At 45.8% G+C, this 13,969-nt stretch overlaps 1 protein-coding gene across 1 annotated transcript in view; it reads right to left on the minus strand.

Annotated features, from left to right (window-relative positions):
* Positions 1–204: 204 nt before the first annotated feature.
* Positions 205–13,969, minus strand: part of kcnh8 (potassium voltage-gated channel, subfamily H (eag-related), member 8) — a 41,755-nt gene continuing 27,990 nt past the window's right edge. Inside the window, exons 9-16 of the mRNA XM_076149937.1 lie at positions 13,443–13,642; positions 11,579–11,828; positions 7,592–7,806; positions 6,910–6,945; positions 5,184–5,434; positions 4,219–4,334; positions 3,873–3,952; positions 205–828 (exon numbers count right to left, since the gene is read on the minus strand). Coding sequence (XP_076006052.1) covers positions 205–828; positions 3,873–3,952; positions 4,219–4,334; positions 5,184–5,434; positions 6,910–6,945; positions 7,592–7,806; positions 11,579–11,828; positions 13,443–13,642 — 1,772 coding nt within the window. The remainder of the gene's footprint in view (positions 829–3,872; positions 3,953–4,218; positions 4,335–5,183; positions 5,435–6,909; positions 6,946–7,591; positions 7,807–11,578; positions 11,829–13,442; positions 13,643–13,969) is intronic.

Consider the following 13,969-nt stretch of genomic DNA (forward strand, 5'->3'; position numbering starts at 1 on the left):
ACACCTAAACCCTCCGGACTTGTTTTCATGCAAAATTGATTTTTAAAACACGTGCCTTTAAAACAAAAAGAAAGTCAAAAGGTTGCGTCCCAGTATATGTCCTCCAGCGACATGAGGGATCGTAGTTAGTGGTTTTGATCTTTAGTTCAAGCAGCAGATCCAAAAACGTCCTGTAGCGTCTCAGACAGCTCACCAGAGTTTCTGCTACAAATCCTTTGTTTGGTTGTGGAAGGTTCCCCCAAGTCCAGTTTGAGGAGAAGACCCAGAGCTCTGCTGAGGGCCGGGGACACCCCAGTCTGTGCTGGCCCTGGACCTGATGGGCTCGGCCACCGCATCTTTGTAAGGAGACATCTCAGGGGAGGAAGAGGAAGGGTGAGGCTCCGTGCTGGTGTCCGTGGTGATGGAGGAGGAGCGGGTCGAGTGAAGCTGGACGGTGGATACGTTTGGCGTGGAGGGCAGGGATGAGCTGGGGCCGACGGGGTTGCCCAGGTGGAGGTCCTGCGGTCTGTGCGTGATGGAGGCGGAGTCTACGTGGCATACACCTCCGTGCTGCTGGGTGAATGTGTGCGGAGGGAAAGGGACACCGCTGGGGGACGGCAGAGACATAGGCGTGTCTGTCCAGATGGGGGCAGCCTGAGAGGAGGGTGGGACCGGGTAACCGTGAGGAAGGTTAGGACGGGACAGGTACGCGAGGTGTCCCGGGGAACAATGAGCGGGACAGATGGGCACAGGAGGCGTGGACACCGATAACATAAGGGTGTCCATGAGTTGGGCCATCCTCCTCATCAGACGTCCAAGATCGGCCACTTCTGTCCCAAGCGTGCTCACCTGCAGACGCAAACACACAACAGAGTTTCACAACTTTCATTATTTACTCACCAAGGACAAAAAGGTCCTGTGAGGTTCAGGTTATCGCTTCAGTCAGTTGGGGACAATATTAACCTCTGCTGGTCATTTGACTGAGGAGTTGGCCGAGCGGTAGGTTGTGCGTGCGTGCGTATGTGTGTGTGTGTGTGGGACATGTCTTCAGAGGACACGAGCGTGGAGCCTCGCCAAGCGGCCATCTGTCCCCACCAGTCAAAGCTCTCATTCATCAGGCCAATCATGCACATTGCTGCTGCTGCATGCACATCAGCCCTCAGCAGGACACACAAGTCACAGTTGGGAAATGAACAAGTCATCAAGAAGTGACCAGGCTGTGCACATCAGCCGCAGAGGCACATGGAGGGGATCACGACACACACAATCAAGCCACAATACGCCCCAGTCTTCTCCCTTCTGTCTCTCACAGGCTTACACAATTTCATGCTTACAGTCCATACAGTCCTTATAGTCCATACAGTCCTTATAGTCCATACAGTCCTTATAGTCCATACAGTCCCTATAGTCCATACAGTCCTTATAGTCCATACAGTCCTTATAGTCCATACAGTCCTTATAGTCCATACAGTCCTTATAGTCCTTATAGTCCATACAGTCCGTATAGTCCTTATAGTCCATACAGTCCTTATAGTCCTTATAGTCCATACAGTCCTTATAGTCCTTATAGTCCATACAGTCATCACAGTCCCTATGGTCCTTATAGTCCATACTGTCCTTATAGTCCATACTGTCCTTATAGTCCATACAGTCCTTATAGTCCATACTGTCCTTATAGTCCATACAGTCCCTACAGTCCATACAGTCCTATACATACTATACTATACTTACATCTAAGTAACTAGATTCTGCTGAATGCAATAATGCAAACATCTGTAATGACATGTAAGATGAGTTTGATTCATTTTCGCGTCATCTGGAACATGATGTGTTCAAATTTCCTTTTTCTGATGAACTCTTCTGAACCCTTTGGTCTTGTGTGAAAGACCTCACCAGCTGAGTGGAAGGAGTTGATTAAGTTTGATCCCTGTAGTCTTCTCTCTTATGCCCACCTTCACCATTCTCAAACCTCTCTCTCTCTGTCTCTCTCTCTCTCTCTCTCTCTCTGGAGACGGCGCCTGGGTCTCAACCCTGCCTCTGTTAAAAATAGAAAAGCTGAGAGCGACGGGACGGTCCAATCTGACACGCCGTCAACACGATTCCAGTGCTCCCACCTCAGAGAGAATCATCTGTGAAGTCGCTCAGACAAATAGCAGCTATTGACAATCGGCTCAGACTGCAGCTTCAGGTACAGAATCAGCTCAGAAACACATAAGGAACCTCATTAGATCATTACGTGAAAGTGAACTTCACCATGAGATTATTGTACTACAACAAGACAAGACCTAATTACTTTCAATATACTTTTGTGTGTATTGTGTGTAATTCCTCAGGTTATTCCGGTGAAGCTTTCATTTCATTGCAATTTCCTCATTAACAGAGGTCACCATGGTAACTTCCCTTCAGTGACCCTAATGCCTCATCTATATTACACTAGAATTAACCCTTTGGTGGCAAACATGTTAAGGGCAAAGGGCAAAGGAAACAGGTCAGGGCACAGCTCATTAATGTTGTGTTTTGTCGGCAAAACTATATTTGTGCTTGCTGAACCGAGTGGAAAAGGTCCCTCTCTCATTGATTTGATCGTTGACAGCAAAATATGTTAATGTCGCTTTTTTAGATTGCTGATCAGTCAAAAGGTAAAAATAACACAAGAGCCCGTTTAAATGCCTTTAAAGCTGAAACCCGTAATTGCTCTTGTCATCGTTCTTTCTTGGATTCTTTGGTGGATAGCCCAAGTCGGGCCACCAGAGAGCAGTGTTTGCTTCATGGGTGTCCTTTCTGAGTTACGTGACCATCTACTCTCTGATAGCCGGGGGAGGGGGAGGGGCCAGGTATCGAGCCCTGGATGCACAATGTTGGAAGAACCATGGTGACAAAATCTCGCTCTAGCTTTATGAGGAAAGGTTTCATTTACACTTTGAATCACTGGATAAATCAGAATTTGAATCTGATGAATGCTTATATTTAATTTATGTTTATATTTTACCAAAAGACAAACTTGCTGTATTCAGTGCATGTATGATACTGTTGCTGCTTTCACTTTTGCGTGTTCATCTTGTGATCACATGTTTGTGTTTTTCTCTGGTGTGGGTCTGTGAACACAGCAGTGAACACCACAGTTCATCTCGTTATGGTGATCAGGCTGGACAGGTCCGAGTGAGGATTAACAGTTCTTCTATGTGAGACCATGCTGAGAGACTTTGTGTCATACACTGGTAACCCATGGAGACAAGAGTGGGAAAGAGGACAACAATGTGTGTGCGTGTGTGTGAGTGTAAGTGCGTCTGCAACTGAGGGTGCTGTGTCATTATCTCCCATACCTCCCTCTTGTGTTAGTCACTCCTTTCTCTACCTCTTTTCCTTTTTGCTCTCTTTCCCTCTGTCCCCCGTCTGTCTCTGGGTCCCTATCTGCTTGTCCCATGTTACCGGCTGAGGCTTGGCAGGACGACCAAAACACTCCTCCTCACCTGCCAAGAGCCTAATGTCAATTTAGCCAGCTGCCAATCAAAACCACGGGATACAGCACGAGAGACTGTGTGAGTGTGTGTGAGATTATTTTCAACAGGACAAAGAGCTATGAAAGTCTATAAAACAGAATGCCATTCAAGTACTTTACTAAACCACGGAGTAATAACCACTTAAGCCCAGAGGGAACATCACTGCCTTTACTGTCTACATATTTCTTGTGTTACTGAGATCTTTCTGGCACCGAGAGCTGAATATAATACTTTGTTTATTGTTTATATTTTTTGCAGGAGACCAGCAGTAATAAATCTGCAGATGGTTCAGCGTGTTTCCATTTAACAGGCGAGAACTGAACTATCTCTCTCTCTCTCTCTCTCTCTTTCTCACTGACTCACACACTCACTCACACACACTCCGAGTCCTACCTGCAGGTCGAGGTGTCTCAGCTGTCCCCTTGTCTCCTCCGCTTTCACTGCCAATTCAGCAGTGCTGATCTGCAGCATATCTGTGACGTAAAATTCAATGTTACAAATCACTTTAACTGCTGTACAAGAGCTGCATTGTTCCAGTCAGGAGATGTTGCGTCACAGCAGTTGATAAAGGCGGCGCACACTGACACCTTCTACATGAATCATCCCTGTTAAGAAGCTCTGCAGGGTTTTTTGAGTACCATGAGTATTTTCTACCAGCCAGGAAAAGTTGAAATATGTCTTATTGGGTTAAGTTCATGGTGCAGTGTGTACATTTTTGTGTACTGTAGGATGAGCAGACCTGTGGCGGATGCTGAGACGTTGTTTGGTTCGCTGACCGGACGGCCTCGGTTTGGAGAGAAAGAGAAGGCCAGGGAACTCTCTGTCCTTTCGCTGTCTTCAGTGCCGTCCACTATCCTGCACAGAGGGGACGGTGTTAGTCAGGACGATGCGATTTGAGGCACTGATGAGGTGAATCCAGGTAAGAGTCATTATCTTCCACCCAGTGCTCTGATTAAAATCTCTTTCTAATGGCAAAGCTCATCCACTCTGAAGGCAAATGACTTTTTTCCTTCAAACCAGCCCTTAGTTATGCTGCTGTAGGCCTAGACTGCTGGGGGACTTCCCATGATGCACTGAGCTCCTCTCTCCTCCTCCCCTCTCTATCTGTGCATATCCATATCATTGCATCATTACTGCATTTCATTAACTTTACTTCTTCGCCCTGGAGCTATCTGTGCTCTCTCATCTCACAGGTTGCTATGGAAGCCTGTCCAGCCCAGATGAATGAAGCCCAGTATTAATATTTACACTTGTACTAGTGTTGTTGTTGCTGTGCCTCTCTCTGACCTGGACCGGACCGGGTCGCAGAGGAACACAATAAGTAGCCCAGATGTTCCTCTCCACCTTCTCAAGCTCTACATTCTCAGACCAGATGGGACACATAATCCTTCCAGCATACAGTGGGTCTGCCTCAGGGTCTCCTTCCAGGGGGACGTTTCTGGAACACCTCCCTAGGGAGCCATCCTGGAGGAGCGGCTCTACTCTAAGCTCCCACTTGATGCTCCTTAGCCTCATCCCCACTAATGGATTGATGCATGGTTTGATACTGAGAGTTGATCTTGAACATGAGGTTGGGTTTGTGCTGTAGCCAGAATCAAACTCTCATTCCCTCCCAATGAGCAGATGAGAAAAGTTACATCATCAAGGTTTCATTATCTTTACAATCAAGTCTAAAGAAATGCATGTGATGGGGGTTCTACTTGCCTTGGGCTGAGGTTTGAAGGGTCTAAAGTGGTGAGAGTAATTTCCTGAATCTTCCTTCTGGACCTCTTAGTCCTGCTCTTGTGGCTGGACTGGCTCAGCGGAGACTTGTTCACGACTCGGTGCCGCTCTGACGACGGAGATACAGACACCACTTCGTCTTCGTCCTCTTCATCTTCGTCTTGTCTGTCCTCCTTTGCGTCGCCGGCAGGTAGATGGCCTTGGATCACTCGCCCGTTCCCTCTCACCAACGACTGGATATGAAACAGAACAAAAGAGGGAATGCAGCAACAAATATAACTCACTTCTGCTTAGTGTGCATTTTCTGGGCCTGAGGAAACGTTTGCTAAATATCAATAACTCTGGACAGGTCGGCCAAAAGTGGATGATAAAGTTGAGACTTCTTGGAATAGTGAAAGATCAATAAACCCAGATCCTGACAAGATCGCAACGGTGAGTAGATTAAAAAGTCGATATGTAATAGTTGCACGCTTGGCTGAATTGTGGTGAATTGCGAAATACCTGAGGAAGAACTCACCGGGAAGAGGAGGGAGGAAGGAAATAAGTTTTTAATCTACTGCAATATTGCCTCCCTCTCTCCCTCTCCTCCCCTCTAATTTCTCCCTTCTCTCTCTCTCTCTCTCATTCCCCTCCCTCCCTCTCCATTCACAGCCTCCTAATGTATAACCACATCTCCTCCTATACTGCATCTCCTCTCTGTACCTAATTTCTTTGCATTCCCGCCCAAGTTTCAATTTCTGGATCTTGCCAGGAACCTATTTTTCTGGCTCCAAAATTATACATTTGTGGTGGAGATCTTCCAAAATGTTCGAACTGAAGTTTGCAAACGATAGCAACTGCACTCACAGCATTTAAATCCACCAAAAAAGCCTGAAATAAAATGAAAATCTATTCATGCTGACTCGTGTTGGGCGCTGCATCGACCTTGTAAATGTGAACCTTTTCTTTGAAAAAGCAATAAAACCAACCAGTCTTGATTCTCTCTTTATGCTGAGAACACGTTGCCGTATTTAACTGAACAAGAACAAACTCCTGACCCTGAACAAAACCAGGAAAGTCACTAATGGCTTTAAGCTGCAAGGAGCAGGAACACTCAGCAGGATTTGTGAGCGACCTGGTTGAGTCAAAAAGACCCAGATCGACACTTTATCCCTGAACTATAAACCTTTGGAATAATAAAGGTCAACGCAGGTGAACTCCGACACCACGTGACCTTTGCTGCGAAGGTCAACAATTACACAGATCTATTCAGGTAGTAATAGGAATAATGTGTGGGTATTGATCGAGGGCCGGTGACCTCGGCGCTCTCAGAGGGAACCTGCAGCAGCGTGAGGTTAATGGCTCCAACAGCTGAAGTGACGTTTGCTGTGAAATATGCCACAACAGATTTTAAGATTTCTGTTCGTCAGCAGTGAAACAAAGCAGCTTGAAAACACGTCAGCGCTCCACTCGCTCGCCTCGATTCCAACGTGGCCTCAATCTAACGACCCCTAACTCTTTCTAGATACGATTGATCTCCCCCGCACTTTGTCAACACTCTAAAACTTTATTAAACGTCTCCCCTTCAGAGTCATTACATCTACAGGAGCGATAGAGTCCATTACTGCTGATGGAGGTCGAGTCGTGTGACGCACAGACAAAGAAAAGAGTTACTCTAAAGATAGTTCATCTCAATTTCTTGTGTTTGTGTGTGTGTGTGGTGGACTACCTGACTATTGAGCGTCATGGAGAGTCTGGATTTGACCTGAAAGAGAGCCAGTGAGGAAATCTAAATGAAACTTTCTACTCTGACATGTTTAATGTGCAGACGCGTGGTTTCACTGAGCTCAGACTCTCAGATGAGAGCGAACCGCTGCTGCTGCTACTGATCCACATGCAGAAGAAAGCACCTCAATGCACTGCAAAGACTTTGTTGTGGTCATTATATCCATACTGCAATCTCAACATCAGAGCACAGGCTTTGGCCACTCACACACACACACACAGCCTCCTTCCGCCTATCTTCCTCATTCCACCTCTACTCAGCCCTGAGATGTGGACTCTGAAGATCAGCTTCACCTAAAAGCCCCGCAGTCTGTGTGTGTGTGTGTGTGTGTGTGTGTGTGTGGGCAAGTATTCAGGAAAGAGAGATACACCCGACTGTAATTACAGCAGCAGAGCTCCTTCAGGTTCTCCAGCTATTTCTACACTCAATCCACCACTTCTCTCTCTCTCTGTGTCTCTCTACCCCCAGCCCCCCCTCTCTCCCCCACTAACTACTTCTCCCCTCTCTTTCTTACACACTTTTACAGTACCTATGTTTCATGCTGAAACTGGAGCGTTTTTTATTATTTATTTTTCGGCACTCCAGTACTCTGGGTACGGACCAAAGGAGACCTGGATGGACTCACGTGTGTCTCGTGTCCCTCCCTCAGGTTGTAGGTGAGGTCCTGCTGGATGTCCTGGACGAAGTGGTGGGAGTACTCCGGGTAGAGGTCCAGCACCTCGTACAACCCCCTCAGGTTGACACACTGCAGGTCACAGTAGGTGAGAGCTTTCACGTCGGCGTTGGTCTTTATCACTCTGTCGTCTAAGGACAGGTTGGCCCCGATCAGGTCCCCTTTACCTGGACGGAGACAAACGTACGGCCACCATTGAAGATGTTAACAACATTCCAGCCCAGGTGCATGAGAGTTTGTACTGCTGGCGTTTCCATGAGCAAGGCACAGAATCCATACCTACAGTACAGTGCATGGGATTTCAACCTGCAACCTCATCAGCATCATTATCATAGATCATCATTTCAAAAGTCATTATTGATAAGCTTGTGTTTTTCCCTTAATAGAATACTTCTTAAATCTTTGTTTAGGTTGCAATGCGATTACGTTAAGAAGTAAAACTAAAGCCACAAGAGTCTTAACCATGATGTTTGAAGTGTTTACTGTCAGCGTGTTTAAAGAGTCCACAGAGGGATTAATGCTGCTGTTTACACTGCGGCTTTCAGGACACAATTAAGACTCTCCAGTAATCATTTCCTGTTTGAAGTCGTGGCTGTTGTCGGCCGCTTCCTGTTTTCTCGACACATACAGTGGCCGTTAGTGTTAATGGCCCTTAAGCAGTGATAAAATATTCATTACGGTCTTTGTGAGCCGTGAATGCTGCTCAATTACACCCGAGCTCAAAGAGGCAAAGTCGTGACGCCGCTCCTTCTCCCCATCTCACTCTCTCTCTCTCCCTCTCCCTCCTTTACTCATAATGTCTCGCTCTCCATCCACAGCCTACTAACATGTAACTGCTTCTCCTCCTATACTGTTTCTCCTCTTTGCACCCTGATTTCTTTGCTTTCCCCCCATGTTGCCTCACCTCTATCTCCCTGTCAGTCTGTTTTGTTTTTCTCTCACTACTCACTGTCCTGTCAAACCTCCCTCGGTACCCGCTCTGCCCCTCTCTCTCTCCCTCTCTCTCTTTCTTTCTCCCCCCTACCCCATCCATCATCTCTGTCTCTCTCCTCACTTTCTCTGCCTGTGCTCTCCTTTTCTTTTCGCTGTCCCAATCCCAGTCTCCCGCCCCATTTTGCTCCACACACTCGACAACACACTCTTTCCGTCCTCTCTCTCCCCATCAACACTTCGGTCCCCATCACCCGACTCTCTGTTTCTCTACAGCACCACCGTGGCCTCCCACTTTCTGTGAGGTGGTACGCACTCATCAGGGCCCCCATCTATAGCTGAGAACGTATGGTGTGACAGTGAGAGAGCGAGAGAGAGCGAGAGAGAGACAGTCATTTTTTCTCCTTCAGTCAGACACTCAATGTCAGCGTGACCTTCTGCACAGTCAGCAGGCGTGCAAGGATATAATTCTTTCTTTCTGTCAAGCCTACACACACACTCACACCGCATGTAGTGTGTGGGTGTGTGTGTGTGTGTGTGACAGGCGTCTACATGGCGAAGAAACACACACCAGTAAACAAACATTACTCTGAGTCCACACGCACAAACACACAAACTTTTCTTCTTGCAATGAAGAGATAGTCTTGCATACAGTTGAGACAAATAACAGGTACACACACACACACACACACACACACACACACACACACACACATACCTCACGCTTGTCACAAAATGTTCAACACAGTGTGTACCTTGCACACGGTTGCAAATGTTTGTCCTGAGTGGAACATTCTCTGAAAAGCAGATGGACGGTGATGTGTGGGCGGTTTTACAGGAGTCTGTTGACGCGCCTCTAATGTTTAAACCATCATCACTGGTGTCAGCGTGTCAGTTTAGTTTTTTGTTGATTGACCCAGCAGAGCCACCAGAGGGCAGTATTGATTTTAGAGACGTATTATATAAGAACAGTGACACAATCTGACAGTGCAGAGAAACAGGTTGCACATAAAACAGAACAACTACAAGGTCCCTTCATTTCAGCGTTGGATATGCTTCTAAAAATCTTTAGTCTCCATTTGTTTCCTGCCTTTACGGTCAAAAACTAAAATGGACCTAAATGGAACTCTTTGGATTGTTGTGACAGCACTGGCAGCACAAAATAGAAGCATTTTTATGAACAATATTGCACAATTGTGGCTAAAAATGTCCTGAAACAATAGCACAGCCTAACCAGATTAGTCTAAAAGCCAGTGTCAATGCCAAAGCATTATTTATTGTAAGAACAGGAGTTACTAATCTATTTTCTGTAGAAGTCTCAGTGGCAGCAGAGAATGATGACTGCAGCAGCAACATGTTTGCAGTGAGGCTGAGTTCAATAACCAAACATCTCCACATTTCCGAGACAGGAAGGGATTTGGTGTCAGAGTGCTGATCAAACTTTAACATGATCCTGACATTCAGTGAGCAGCTGAGATACAGCGCATGCACAAAGATCTGCTCCCTTTGTTCTGTTTCAGACTCATCTTAAAATGGATTTACCAACAGTCTTCCTCGGGATGAAGGGTCAGACAGGTAACCAAGACCCCAGTGATCAGTATGAATGAGATCCAGAGTTACTTTGAGGAGATGGGAGAACCTTACACACCACCGATCAGGCCTATATGGTAGATTGGTTCCTCACTAAAAGGGCACATGACAGCCTGCGGGGAGTTTGCCCAAAGGCACCTGAACGCCTCTCAGACCATCAGAAGCAACATCCTCTGGTTTGATGAAATGAAGATTGAATTATTTGACCACTATTCCCAACGGAGCACATATGGAGCCAACCAGACTCATTAATACCTCGCCTACAGTCACACACAGCCTCGTGCTATGGGGACTTTTCCCTGCCACAGGGACTGGGACACGTCAGGATAGAGGGGAAGATGGATACAGCAGATATAGAGCAGTCCGGAGTGAAAACATTTAAGGTCTGAAACATTACAGAATGTGGAACACTTGAATGTTTCTGAAAACTTTCCATACTGGCTGTACAACTGAGCAGCTAAAATGTATGATGAGATATTTATAAGTGTTTGTGTATGGAGGAAAGGAGCAATATGACTCTTCATTCTACTACCTGGAGCTTCTACCTGTTGTGGTTGAAGCTCCTGCTGGTCTGACTGCTCTGTCTGAGTCGCCTCTGTCTTTACTGTTCTTCCTCTTTTTGGTTCTCATTTTTCACAGGCAATCTTTCATTTTATGCATCTTTTATGTCATTCCATCTCATTTTCATTTCATTAAAAGTTAATTTGCTTCATTAACTGTATGGGATCTATGAAACGTGATAATTGTTTAAATTTATGACTAGCAAATGTGTTTTTTTTCTTAATCAGAGATGAATTTCATTACTTCATTGATGAACCAATTACTATTCCAGCCTGAGAACATATTGATTAGGAATCTCAAATAGATCTTAATGGATTGTGTTTCAATGGCTAAACAATGCACATCATGTTTATAAATGTTATTTATTTGGAGTTATGTCTTTATAATTGTGATAGATGCGTCTGTATAAATAGATACTCCAGAGAGCTCAAACTGTCTCTGGGCCAATAGAGGGGGCAGATCCAGGCCGGCCCAGGTGGAAACCAGTGATACTTCAGCTCTGGTCTGGAATATTGCTGAAATAATGAAAGCTTTGGGGGGAGAAATCCCGTTGCTCAGGCTTTGAGCATCATTACACAGTAAATAAGCTTTTCATTTGCTCCTACAGCTAGACAATCATGCTGAAACGATGCCATATAACAAGAGGAAATGTTATGGCTGTTTTACAACAATAGGCTGTGAGAATGAGCTGCAGCAGTCATGCTCTTATTTCTAAACAATGGGCTCATTTGCTGGACTCAGGCCGCAGAGAGCTTTATTATGGAGACTGCTGCAGGGAGCTTCTTTGTTAAACTATAATGATGGCATGAAGTGATTCCTCCTCCTCATTCTCCTCCCTACCCCAACCATTCATCGTACCGAGTATGGCTAGCACCATGCCGTCTTTCAGCACCTCCATGGACCCCGAGCAGACAAAGAAGATGGCCTGGAGAGCGTCTCCCTGCCGTAGAAGGTACTCGCCGGGGGCGCAAAAGGAGGTCTTGATGTGCAGCGACAGCGAGCGCAGGCAGCCGCGGCTGGCAGAGGCAAACAGAGAGAGCTCCAGGATCTCCTTGTTAAGGTGCATGGTGATATCGGAACGCAGCTCATCCGGGAAGTCCTTCAACAGCTGTGGAGACGGATGAACATGAGTCACTCCATGTGTACGTCAACATGCATAGATCCAACTGCTACAGACACACACACAACAATCCACAAAGCCAATCTGGTGCAGCTCTACAAGAGTTTTAAAAAGTCAAAACATTGCGGATCATCTGTCTGTGGATCTTGAGATCAGCTTCATGTACAGTGCAGTCGATCAATGAGTCATCAGAGCCAGGCTGACTTTAATCAACGGGCCCATCTATAATTCATCTGTCTGGGATTCATCAGCATCACTCCATCTCAGCGCTGGCCTGAGCCCTGACAGCTGTCTCACAGGCATCCACAGCCTGGAGGGGAAAGCTGCTGTCAGACCGACGCTGCGCTCGCTGAGGAAGGTGATTTCCATCTTCTTCTCTGTTTGCGTTTTTTTTCCCTCTCTCTCTCCGTGACATTCACTCCTTGTCTGTCTCCAATTGTAAGTTTGTATTGTATTGTTTACATTGTAACATTGTACATTGTTTACAGCTGACACTCCAACAGGCATCACTCAGGATGAGCGCAATAGTGGCAAAAGGTTACAATCCAAAATTACTTAATGAAGCTGATGTCTTGCTCGCTGCATAAAGGCACTTAATGACATAATGCTGTGTAGCTTATTAATGTTATTATCCTACTGTCCCTGTTTACATATTTAGAAATGGCCACCTACCAATGTCAAACATCAAGACCGGATTCAAACTGATGGATAATTTCAGCGTACAGATATTTGGATGATGTATTTACCTCAAAAGGTGTGAGCATTAGAAAATAACATCGAAGCTCACTCAGTTGATTAATCTATTTATTTTCACTGTGAGGTTTGAGGTTCTGATCTCTGGTGCATTCTAGTTGAGCTGTGCCTCTTCCTCAAGTTTCTACCTCTTTGAAGTTTCTCTCGCTCTCTCTCTTTCTCCCTCACACACACAAACACACATATATATACAAACACACGAGAAAACACACCACGCTTTCACACACACACACCCCGTGGTGACATGAAGACAGACACTACAGAGACACACAGCCTCTTTTGGAATCTAAAGCAGAGCATAAAAGTTCTCTTTTGCTGCTTGAACACATTCATTTTGCTTTTTCTAAAGAAAATGTCCTGCGACGTGGCTTCCTCACACACGCAGCGGCTCATTAACATGCCAGTTTTCCCGAGCTCTTACTTGGTGTTCCCCTTAATGTTGTAACGGCACACTAATTAATGTCAGAGAAGTCGCGTGAATGAGCTTAAATTATCCGTGGGCCATATTTAGCCTGGTACCGTGTGGTAACCGTGAGCTTTATTGGATGAATTATCACCTGTATGTATCTGTCATCCATCACTGCTCATGTATGACACAGAAGCAATGTCTCTCCTTGTCTTGTCCTCTGCTTTACCAGTCAACATATGGGAATACAACACCACTGTTCAATTGTGGGGATTACATTGGATCGCTATCATATTAGTCCCTTCTGATGAGTTTAAACGAGGCGAGTATGTGAAGTATGTGACATTTGAAATGAGTTATTGATCCGTACATGCTGTCTTACAAGGGGCCAAATTATAAACTCGCTTTAAAGAACGGAAAATGTAAATATCCTCTTTGTTTACCTCGTTACAGTCGATGCCGTTGTTGACCGACCAGGTTGTCTGGAAGTACTCGAGCATTCGCTGCTTGAGGCTTTGAGGCAGATGATGGACACGGATGAAATCCTTGAGGTCTTTGGTTCTGGTGTGGTACTGGGACCAGCGTGAGTACATGCGCTGGATGATGGCCGTCACGTTTCCAAACACCAACGCGTGCATCAGTGCTGTAGGTGAGGAAGAAGGAGGGGACAGGGAGAGAGTTAGACAGGAAGGAGATATGACTGCAGCTTTGACTGACGACTATTACATCTTTACCATCTAATTTCTAGTTTGTGTCAAAATATTAGAAACCCCTTTGATTGCTGTTTCCTTTCATACACTAAACGAGACTTTACAGAACGACGTTTAAATCTCACAGTTGTTTTCATAGTGTGACAGGGGTCGGCGTGCAACAAGGGATTTCATTGGCTGGTTGAACTCAAGCTCAGTTGCTCTAATTGGCACAGTCTGGACTCATTAAAGCCAGTTTGTATTGGGTTTTCCTGACCCGC

This window comes from Genypterus blacodes, unplaced genomic scaffold, assembly GCF_046128005.1.
Source record: "Genypterus blacodes isolate CSIRO-AG114 ecotype Tasmania unplaced genomic scaffold, CSIRO-AGI_Gbla_v1 ptg000048l_1, whole genome shotgun sequence".
Lineage (NCBI taxonomy): Eukaryota > Metazoa > Chordata > Actinopteri > Ophidiiformes > Ophidiidae > Genypterus > Genypterus blacodes.